The sequence below is a fragment of the Budorcas taxicolor genome, chromosome 15 (assembly GCF_023091745.1).
Source record: "Budorcas taxicolor isolate Tak-1 chromosome 15, Takin1.1, whole genome shotgun sequence".
NCBI classification, from domain to species: Eukaryota; Metazoa; Chordata; class Mammalia; order Artiodactyla; family Bovidae; genus Budorcas; species Budorcas taxicolor.
Window position 1 is genome coordinate 42,263,084 of NC_068924.1, and position 12,127 is coordinate 42,275,210.

At 38.6% G+C, this 12,127-nt stretch overlaps 1 protein-coding gene across 1 annotated transcript in view; it reads left to right on the plus strand.

Annotated features, from left to right (window-relative positions):
* SBF2 (SET binding factor 2) overlaps window positions 1-12,127 on the plus strand; it is a 505,755-nt gene that overhangs the window by 449,031 nt on the left and 44,597 nt on the right. The window contains exons 27-28 of the mRNA XM_052653316.1: window positions 4,584-4,780; window positions 7,059-7,199. Of these exons, the coding sequence (XP_052509276.1) occupies window positions 4,584-4,780; window positions 7,059-7,199 (338 nt within the window). The remainder of the gene's footprint in view (window positions 1-4,583; window positions 4,781-7,058; window positions 7,200-12,127) is intronic.

Here is a 12,127-nt window from a genome sequence, read left to right on the forward strand (position 1 = left end):
AAATAAATAATAAAAGAAAGATTGAAAGGAAAGAAATAAAACTGCTTTTCACAGATGATCTGATTATACAGATAGAAAATCTGAGGGACTCAACTGATAAACTTGTTATATTAATAAGCAAATTTGCAAGGTTATTAGAAAAAATTAGTCATATATATACACCAAAAACAAATAGTTGAAAGATGAAAATTTAAATGATGTTATTTGGATACTATTAGTACTATTTAAAGTAGCACTAAAAAACATTATTAAACACTTGGGACTAAATCTAATACAAAATGTGTAAAATCTCTACATGGTTCAGAACAGTATTAAGGATCACAAATAAATATTTAATGTTCTTGGACTAGAATATTCAGCACTCTAAAACTGTGATTTCTCCACACATTGACCTATAGAGTCGATATAATCCCAATCAAAATCCCAGCAAAATGTTCATAGAAATTGAAAAGATGGTTCTAAGAGTTACATTAAAATGCAAAAGGCCAGAAGTAGCAGGATCGTCTTATAGAATAATATTACAGGATATCAAGACTTTATATAAAGTAACAGTAATTAAAGCAGTATGGAATGTTCATAGGAATAAACAAATAGATCACTGGAACAAAATAGGGAATATAGAAAAATCTCAACATATGAGAACACTTGGCTTAAGATAAAGATAGTATTTTTAAATAGTAGAAAAAAGATATTTTTCAGTATATGGTGCTGGATATCCATACAAGGAAAAAATAAATTTTGACCTCTACCTTACACTGCACAGGCAAAAATCAATTCCCACTGATCTGTAGAGCTACATGATCTACATGGAAAAGGTTAAAATTTTAAATAAAGCTTCTAGAAGATATTTCTTAAGACAGGAAAAATGCTGTCCATAAAGTAAAAGATAGATAAGTTAAGAAGTTTTATATATCAGAAAACATCATTAGGGGAATAAAAAGGCAATAACCAAAAGCAGAGGATATCCTCTTTTGTGAGGATATCCTAAGATGCTTATGTGACTCTTGGCATAACTGATGCCATCTTGGGCCCTAACAGTTTCTCCTGTCTTTTCGCTGACCCTGCCCAACACTCTACTATGCAGTGAATCACTTCTCTGTCATCAAGAGCTTTGTAGTCAATACATATTGTTTAATGCTTATTAGGACCAGGTAGTCTGTATGCTCTGTTAGTTCCCAAACAATGATGAAAACCTTCCCTGAAGTAGTCCCAGGGCTCTTGAGACTAGTGACCTATTATTCTTAACTTGGGAATGCACATCCTGTTTCCAAGCACCTACCACCATACCCTAGGTTGACTATAAAATTGTCCTGGGCTCAGAGTATAGTAGCAAATGTTTCCTAATCATTATCCACTGATAGATCCCACCCTGTGAGTAAGTTACCCTCTAATGAACTGATCCGTTTTATTATTATATTTATATAAATATATAAATTTACTTATGGAGCTGCCTGCCTCATGCTTTAATCTCAAGATGCCTTCTCAATTTGGTAGGCACTTTTAGTTCCTTCCATCTTCCAACAATGCTCATCTTTAGTCTTCAGATAAATACAAATTCAAGTCCCAATGAGACAACTTTATACCTGCAAAAATGGCTAGTAAAAAATGTTGAGCAAGTAGAACTCTTTATTGCTGGTGTAACTGTAAATTGGTTAAACAACTTTAGAAAGCTCCCTGGCAGCATCTACTAAACTTCTAGACATGTACTGAATATGTGCACAATCTGTTATATATTTCTTGGAAAGTGTACTCCATCTGGGAAAGCATACGTACTCCCAAAAAACAACTACAAGAATGTTGATGGCAACATGTTTCTTATATAGTCAAAAGCTAGACACTACTCAAAATTAACAATAAAAGGGTTAGATAAATAATACAGTCACATAATGGGATAATATACACCAACAGTCCCTACCTTTTTGGCAACAGGGACCAGTTTCATGGACCTGCAGGCGGAGGTGGGTGTGGGGGTTTAGGTTATTATGTGCTTTATTTCTAATCTTACGCCACCTCTGATCTGAGAGGATGTACTGATCTATGGCCCAGAGGTTGGGGACCCCAGCTCTACAACAATGAAAATGAACAGACCACAGTTGCATGCAATAGCGTGGATGGGTCTCATAAACATACTGTTGAGAAAAAGATGCCCCACACACAAAAAATAAATTCTGTTTGTTCCTTTTGTGTAAAATTCAAAAAACAGGCAAAACTCATCCATATCAAAGATGTTTAATGATAATCTTTGGAGGAGGAAAAGGGAGAAACACTGATGGGGAGGTGACACAGGGGGACTTTTTGGGTGCAGGTAATGAACGGTCCATTTCCTGACCTAGGTGCTAATGATACGAATTTCTTTTTGTGTTAATTCATGTATGTGTCAAGCCATTTGTATACGTGTTATTCTTTGATTAGAAGTTTCCACTTTCCACAGTGAGTCAGTGTCGCTCAGTTGTGTCCGACTCTTTGCGACCCCATCGACTACAGTCCGTCAAATTCTCTGGGTAGCCTTTCCCTTCTCCAGAGGATCTTCCCAACCCACGGATCAAACCCAGGTCTCCCGCATTGCAGGCAGATTCTTTACCAGCTGAGCCACAGGAAAACCCAAGAACACTGGAGTGGGTAGCCTACCCTTTCTCCAGCAGATCTTCCTGACCCAGGAATCGAACCAGGGTCTCCTGCATTGAAGGTGGATTCTTTTACCAACTGAGCTATGAGGGAAGCCCTAAAAGTTTCCACAGCAGCTCCTAAAGCCCAGTCTACCTCAAGGCTTCCTCTGGTACCCATGGCTGGTAGCTCTAAGTAGTGGTGGTAGAATAGGTTGGGTGGCAGGATAAATGGATATATCTTTCATGCTAAATGACACTGGTCCTGAGAGTAGCCTCTTCTGGCCTTCAGGCTCTGGCTTTTTACCCTAGCACCAGTGGCTATCCAGCCATCACTCAGGCCCATGCCTGGGACCAGGAAAGTCTTAGATCCTGTGTGTAGCAGAGCATGGTCTGTGGTGCTAGTGCCATGGAAGGAAGGGATGGGGGAATGGGGTAGAGGAGTGTGTTGGTTCTTTCCCAGTTACTGAAACAGTACCAAAAGGTATTAAGCATTACTCTCTTATCTAATACACAAAATTACTATAGTATCTAGAACCAAACTGCTGCTAAGTCACTTCAGTCATGTCCGACTCTGTGTGACCCCAGAGATAGCAGGCCACCAGGCTCCCCCGTCCCTGGGATTCTCCAGGCAAGAACAGGGGCAATAAACAGATACTAAACTGGAGTTAGAAAGAGAAAGCCCTTGCTGTACATCTGAAACTAACACAACATTGTAAAACAACTGTACTGCAATTTAAAAAAGAAAAGAAACATAGGACCCTAATAATGGAACTGCTTTTCAAGTGTCTTCATGAATGATTATGTCTACAACTATGACTCATTATCAGTTTGTGGTATTAGAAAAAGACAGCCTATAAACCTGAAGCACAAAAGTGCTAGGCTTTCACAATGCTTCCAGGGAATCTCTGGGTAAATAAGAGAAATAAAATTGGCATTTACTAAAGTCATTGAAGGTTATATGACCATATACTGGGTTTTCTCTCCCTGCTCTCAGAACTGACTTATAACAAGATAAGGGATTAAAAGTTCTGGAAGTGATTAGTTGCACAGTATTGTGACTATGTCACTGATTTGTGGACTGAAAACGGTTAACATCTTAAGTTTCATGTTAGGTACAGTTTACCACAATTCTAAAAAAAATCACACACGCACAAAAGACATGGGGTTAGAAGTTAGGAGGTTATTAACATGGAATCTCTTGAATATTTCTAAATAAACTAAAGAACTGATTTGAAAGCTGCCTGTCTTCTTGTACTTATCTATAAAAACAAGATAAATAAGTTTTTATCTATCTTGTCTGTTTTTAATTTTCCCAGCATCATATCCTGCAACTTTATGAGCTAATGTTTTTTTTTATCAACATGTAGTGTTAATAAATATTTACACTCATTTGACATTTGTACATATTGTTTTCATACCAAAAAATCATTTGGTTTTGATTTTTAATCCTTTCACCATCTCTGGCATTCTGAATGTTAGTGTACTTTATCCTCTGTTGTCATTTCAGTAATCCAAGGAGTTGACAGTTTGATTTGTCATTCTCATAAAGTTGACATTAATACATTAATCTTGCAATCTTTATTCAAGTTGTATATAAGCCAAGGGAAATCTTGTTTAATGGAGGCCTTTTTAATAGTTCTGTATGACATTTTTAATTTTTACACTTAACATTACTCAGCAAAAGCTTGCAGTATCACTGAAGAAGGCTTATTTAAAAAAAAAAAAAGGTTAATAGATGAGTTAGTTGTTTTCACTATCTAGGCCTTTTCTTCTCAACCCCTAAAGAACTGAATTGTTTCATGTTTGAAATATATGTCTTATCTCTCCACCAATGTTTCTGAGTCTTAGAAAATTGCTGTGAACTTATGAAATTCATATTCTTGTATTCTTTCTCTCCCCGTTTCTTTTTTCTTCTCCTCCCCCCACCCTGTCTCGCCCACCCAAATGATCCTGTTTCTCCTTTGCATATCCCTGAAGCTATCCTGGTCTTTTAGTTGTACCTCAAGCTGTACAGGACAGTAGTTTACCAAGAGTAGCCCGCTGCTATCGACACAATCGCCTGCCTGTTGTATGTTGGAGAAACTCAAGAAGCAGTACCCTGCTCCTCCGATCTGGAGGATTCCATGGAAAGGGAGTGGTTGGCCTTTTTAAGTCTCAGAACTCCCCTCAGGCAGGTAAGCAACTCTACGGCACTATTCTGATCCTTCCACTTCTGGGTATTCCAAAAATTGAGGAGGTAAAGTCCAGGAATGCTAGGTGTGCCCTTTCCATCAAGCCTCTCACATGTGAACTTTTCCAGTGTGCTGTGTATAGTCTGTACAGTTTAAGAACTAGAGTTGACAACATGGGGCTCCACCTTGAATTTGACATCTTGCTTAATATGTCTGTCTATATTTGAATTTTAATAGAAATTAACATAGTAAAGTCTTTGGTTCTAGGCTGTTTTCATTTGAGCAAACCAGAGTATCCACAAATGGAAACAGATAATAATAATTGTTTTCTTTTGGGGGGGAAGTATTCAGATATATTTAATAGCTTCAGAAGTAAATAGGTATTCTGTCCTATGTGATATAAGATATCCTATCTCATTCCTACATGTCACGCACGCACGCACACACACACACATACAAGTCAGCAACCTAATGACCAAAATCCTGGTTTTGGAGCACTCAAACGGAAAGGTTTTTAGGAAGCTAGAGGCTGGTCAACGTAAAAAGAAACGTACACTAAGTGCAGTGCCCTTTTTCTGAGGACGCTTCTGAGTACTGGATTTGAGGTCTGAAGTCAGTCAGAAGCTATATTTTGCTAACCTTTCTCATAACCTCTAGCTTAAAACAGATGCTCAAAAAATTTAACCAAGGACCACTAAGATACCAGATTCAAGTTAGGAATGACTTCCCTCTTTGGAAATGAGCAAACTCAAGTTCAGTGGTTCAGTAGGTAGAACCATGTGCTTTTTGATATGTCTTCTTTATTCTCATCCATTCCTTCCTGAGAGTTCAAAGTTGGCCAGCATGTCTTTGATCATTCAGTTGACTTGAGGACATTATACACACAGTGCTATATTATTGGCCTCCCTCATGACTCAGACAGTGAAAAATCAGCCTGCAGTGCAAGAGACCGAGGTTTGATCCCTGGGTCATGAAGATCCCTTGGAGAAGGGAATGGCAACCCACTCCAATATTCTTGCCTGGAGAATCCCGTGGACAGAGGAGCCTGGTTGGCTATATTGTTATTCCGCTTGGCATGGAATCTCAACATATATATATATTGAAGGCAGTTGGCTTTTAACTTTTTTTGTCCTAAGGAATCTTCTCAAGCCACATAATGGGGATGATAGAACATAGCATATGTAGATTACATAAAGTGAGTGAATCATCTCAGAAGCATTATTATGAGCATATCACTGAGCTTTTAGTTGGAAAACTTGAAATTGTCTTATTCCACTCATTTCTGATTTTTCTCTAAATTTATTGTTTTCCACACTTTTTGAACTCACATTTACTCACATTTAAATATCTTTGAAATGGGAATGTGACTTACAGTTCATGTGATCAGAAAGAATTGTGTCTTGCCTTAAATGGCAGTTTTTAAATTCTCATTAAATAAAATAGTAGTACATCTTATAATTAATGGCATTTTAGAGTTTATAAAATATGATGGCACCTTAAAGTTGATAAAATATAAGATAGTAATGCTAATTATTTATTTGCTAGTCATGTTCCTAGTCATGACAATTTGTTATTATCTATTGTTCTTCTGGTCAGTCCCCTCCCAATACCACTTTAGAGTACCTGGGCCATTTTCAGTGATTATGTTTCATTCCACGCAAGCCAGGCTCAGACTCCCTCCAACCAGAATTGCTCTCACTGTTGTTTCCATCTGCGCATACTTTTTGGTCCTGTTTTCGAAGGACCAGGGGATTGAGCAGTAGCTGCTCCTATGTCCTCATCTTCCTCCACTCTTCCCACAACAACCCTCTACAAGTTTATGTCCCCTGTTAGGCCAGTGTGACAGAACTGGAATACAGTTACTGGTATTGGGAAGTCTCACTTCTGCTCATTCTGGGATGCTGAGGGAACCCACTCCACCTCTGCTCCCGAACAGAAGCATGGGTCATCAAGGAAATGTTGTCTTCTGTGAATCTTTATTTTGAGCTGGTTGGATAGTGAAAAACTATACCTGTACTTGAGAGGACAACTGTGTGCTGGCTTTCCAGGCCTGGGCTCTTTCAGGGAGGATGATGAGGCAATCTGGAAGTAGATGTAGTGAAACCATCCATTATCATCAGAGGATTAGCTATTTAAGTTTGGAGTTTTAAGTGGGGCTGGTTTCTATATTTGGGTGTGGTAACTTGAAGACCATATCTAGAAGGAATAAGCATATGTATATAGAGCGAGCCTGTTTTATTAATATAGAGATGGTTTTACTTAATATCTTTTCCTTTTATAGCTCCTACCTCCTCTTTAGAATCTTCCAGTAGCATAGAACAAGAAAAGTACTTGCAAGCATTACTGAGTGCAGTTTCTGTCCATCAGAAACTCAGTGGCAATAACCCTCTTACTGTCAGGCCAGCACTTGCTCTGTCTCCAGGTAAGACTTGATATAATGCATTTCTTTTTGACAGCTGTGAAAGGTCATATTCATTCCTAGGGTTAGCCTCTTTAGTTATTTGCATTGTTCCGTCAACGTGACCCCTTAATATTTTACCTTATGGTGCTGTAACTTTAGCTTTTATCAGGGTACCACTATAAATTTCTAGTAAATAGTAACCAAATTTAGAGATTCAGTTATTTCCTTTTAAAAAGAGTAGTAGGAGAGGTGGTAGGAAATACAAAGTCATGTGAGTTTTTTTTCCTGAAATCTGTTTTACACAAAGTTTAAAATATCAGTATTAGAGTTGACTATGTAAGTTGAACATGTTTAGTGAATGTATATTTATTAAAATCATCAGGTATAAGTTTGAAATTCCTGAAATTTCTGTGGCCTTTTATGATTTTCAGTACAGTTTGTTTTCACTAGATTTGGATGAAGCCATTAAGACTTGTACTAATATTCTGTTTCAGTTATCATGTGATGGAACCCCAAAGGGTTCATGTAGAGGTAACCCTAATGTGTTAGACACAGGAGCATGTGACTTGAGAAGCTGGTCTCCTTGGCTTAATCAGCTATTTGAATTAGCTCAACATAAGCAGAAAGTGGCTTTTCTTGTAAAGTAACACCAGGCATGCCTTGCTTCATTTATCATTCAATTCTCTGATTGCACTTGCCAAACCTAACTCTCTATAATCTTACAGATGTGTGTATCTCTGAGGAAATAGTAACAGAGCCTTGTTATCTCTATTAAGCTTTCGGTACTTAAAAAGTACAATGTTTGGCAGCAATTAGACATGCTACACATAAAGATAACTTTTTGTCATTTGAGTAATGTTAACCCCAACGACATGGTTTTTGTTCTTCTTTTTGGCTGACTTTAGGGACTGAAAGGAGGACTTCAAGAATGTCCACTGTGCTTAAGCAGGTAGTGCCAGGACATTTGGATGTAAACCCATCCAATAGCTTTGCTCGAGGAGGTTAGTAAGACTGATTTTATAACTGAGCCCTGATACAACCTTAAAAGCAGAAAATTTTTTTCTAGATAGTGATACTTTAAATCAACTAATGATTAAATTTGTTTTTAATCACCCTTTTCTAAATGAATGATCAAATGTATTACTAGCATGGTGACAGATGAGTTTAGCCTCATGGAACAAGAGGTATAATAATTGCTGAAATCTTACATACTGATGAGTTTGGGAGCACTGGATGGGGAGGGGATCGTGGAGCATGTCTAAATGGTGACTCGGCCCTGGCAGCATTCCAGGATGCTTCAAGTATGCAGGGTAGAAAGGCTGAGCACAGAAGCATCAACAGCTAGGGCGATGTGAGCCCACACTCGAAGGCTGTGCCTCCAATGCCTGTTATTTTTACTCTTGTTCTCGGAAGTGCCAGGTTGAGGAATAAGAGACAATAGTTCAGGATCGACATAAAGACTCTATTTTACAAAATTCACTTGTTTCCCTTTTGAAAACCAAGATTACTATGCACATCTCCTGGCAATCATACTGATTCTTCAGATACTTTTTTTTCCTTCTTCATCAAAACTTTGTGATTGCAGAGTTTCCTAAGAGCTTCCACCCTTCTTCAGTTATCTTCCTAATCAGGCCTTAACATAATTGTATTAGTTTGCTTGGGCTACTGTAACAAAATGCCACACTGTGTGGCTTCAACAACTATTGTCTGAAAGCTACGTGTTCAGAGTCAAGATGTTATCAGGTTTGGCTTCTTCCGAGGGCCATGAGGAATAATCTGTTCTGTGCCTTTCCCCTAGCTTCTGATGGTTTGCTGGCAATCTTTGGCATCCCTTAGCTTGTAGAAGCATCAGCCATATCTCTGCCTTCATCTTTACATGACATCCCTGGGTACCTGTCTCCAAATTTCCCCTTTTATAAGGATACCAATCACACTGAATTAGGGGCCCACCCCACTGAAGTGTGACCTCATCCTAACTAATTACGTCTGCAGTGACCCTGTTTCTAAATGAGGTCACATTTTCTGAGGTGCTAGGGTTAGGATGGCTTCAGCAATACGTGAACCGTGAAATTCCAGATGTTCAAGCTGGTTTTAGAAAAGGCAGAGGAACCAGAGATCAAATTGCCAACATCCACTGGATCATAGAAAAAGCAAGAGAGTTCCAGAAAAACATCTATTTCTGCTTTATTGACTATGCCAAAGCCTTTGACTGTGTGGATCACAATAAACTGTGGAAAATTCTGAGAGAGATGGGAATACCAGACCACCTGACCTGCCTCTTAGAAATCTGTATGCAGATTTCCTTGCAGTCCAAGGAACTCCCAAGAGTCTTCTCCAACACCACAGTTCAAAAGCACTGACAGCATCATCCCTCCTCATGTAGAGCAGCAGGAAAGGACTGGGGCAAGCTTGGGAAATCTCAGAAGATTCTCTGTTAACATGAATATGGCAGGTAGACCCACACTCAGATTGGCCAGGGCATGCCTCGCCATTAGTTCATTTCCTTGTTCCCATCCTCAAGTATAGAGTCTTGATTTTTCCAGAGAGCTAGGTACCACTTCACCAGCAGTTCCTCATTTACCCTGTGTGGAAAGAGCCCCCTATCTTGAAATCTCCCTACCAACCTTCTCCTTTTTTCTATTCTATTTTCACTGTTTTTCCATCCCTTTTCATTGTCATAGACTCTTAGTTCCTGCTTTCCTTCTTATGCTCTCTCCACTGTGCCTCTTACCTACCCTCCTTCACCCTTTTGCAGTCAGGGTGATCACTTAGCATTGAACATGCATGTTGAAGACTTCCTAAGACGGGAGAAGCAACCTTTTTGCTTCTTAACTGCAAGAAGCAGTTAAGAAAAGATGAAGATGTGAATAGATAACATTGCTTTTCATTTAAAATGACAGTAGGTTTTGTGCCCTATGAGCAAAATGCAGATATTTGCAACTTGGATAAATTATCTTGTGTAGAAAAATGCCATGAGAAAATCCACCTCTTAAATATAAAAATGAAATAGCTGGATGTATTTGAGAAGTAGCCACACGGAGGAAAATTTTTAAATTTTTTCCTCCTTTACATTTCCATAGCGCTTTAAGTTCCCTAGCAGTGTTATTTTATCCTTAAAATAACCTTCAGGACAGGTGTTTCAAGAGACTTTGAGAGATGACATGACCTAGCCAAGATCACTTAGCAAATAAGAGCAGAACTGGGACTAAGATTAGTTCAGTCCATTTCAGTGCAGCATTCCCTGAATATAACTTATACGTCATGCATTTTGCTAGGCATAAGGTTACTCTGATAAATATAGTGCGCTGTCCCTACATCCAACCCTAGCATCTCTTTTCCTTCTTTCCTTGCTTTGTTCTGAACAGAGTAGAGAGAATACCATTGCTCAGGAAACTCACGCTCTGAACAACACTGCATTCCCATGGGTGGGATGAACTAGATGACTTCTTCCCTGAAGCAACCCTTTATCCAGACCCTTCTGGACAGATCCAGGGCCACATGGTTGCTTAGGTAACAAGACACTAAGAGTTTGGTTCAGTTATATTCAGACTCAAACTGGAGTCTTACCACTTCGTGTATGATAGTAAGCAACTTAGGAAACCTCTTCATTTTCAGTGTCCTCATCTGTAAAATGGAGATAATAAATAGTATTTTAGCTTTCAAGTGGTTATAAGGAAAGAATGAAATATATGTTAAGCGCTTAACTTAGTAACTGGCTCATTATTAATAGGAGCTCAGCGAATGTCAGTTCCATTATTATTATTGAAGTTATTGTCATTATCGTTGCTTAATACTCCACTGAAATGGGAGGGAAGTCTATATTTGAATGTAAATTGCCGTAAGTCTGGTTGCTCTTCACTGGCCAAAGGCAGGCAGATAAAGGAAATGTGCTTTAGGCCTAGACCAATAACTTTCCAATTTTTTTGATCACGACTTACAGATATATGTATACATACAGTAAGAAACATATTTTATATCTTTGTATATGTATGCAAAATGTATATAGACTCTAATGAAAGTTTCGCAAAACAGTATTCATCCATATACCACAAGCAGTGCACATAGCTTTTTTCTGTTCTAATCTGTTTCACTTCTTTAAAAATACAGTTTGACCTTCTAAAATCATTTCACAAACCACTAAGGAGGACTCTGCAGTTTGGAAACACACACCTCCAGGTTGGTGTTAGCATGCTCAGGACACATATTTGACACCTGAGAATCACTTAGGAAAATAAGTAGACCTCACCACCAATGAAGTAGTGTCATACCTTTGGGTAACATGATTGCCAGATGGAATTACAGTTGTTTAAGTCCTGTGTTGGCCCCATATCAGTACAGGCTGTTTTCTCATTGCTGGTTTTCTGCTCAGTGATAAATACTTGGCAGTTTTTCATTAATGAGGCTCTGTTTGAGAAAGTACTTAATTATTTTAAAATTTAATACCCTTTTTATTCTTTCAGGGCAAATAACTGAGTTCAGGATATAGTAGAAAACCACAACAGTTTCACATGTATCAATTTTCAAAAAGAAAATAATCAACAAATGTTTGCAGTACCTACATTTCAGGCTCTCAGCATGGAGATAAGACTATTTGTGGGGAAATCCCTGACAGTCCAGTGGCTGGGACTCTGTGCTTTCACTGCTGAGAGCCCAGGTTCAATCCCTGATTGGGGAACTAATGTCCCACAAGACGCATGGCACAGCCAGCAACAACAAAGACTAAATGTGATTAGGTCTCTGCCCTTTGGAACACACAATCAAGTAGAATAAGATGTGCAAATAATCAGTGTGCTATGGGATCAGAGTTCAAATAGAGCTCTCTACAACTCTAGGGACAGTCAGGAATGGTTTTCAGAGTTTACATTGTTCCTGGATCTTAAGGAATAAGGAGTTTGTCAGGTAAAGAAATGGGAGAGGTCATTCTAGGCTGACGGACTAGCGTAAGAAAA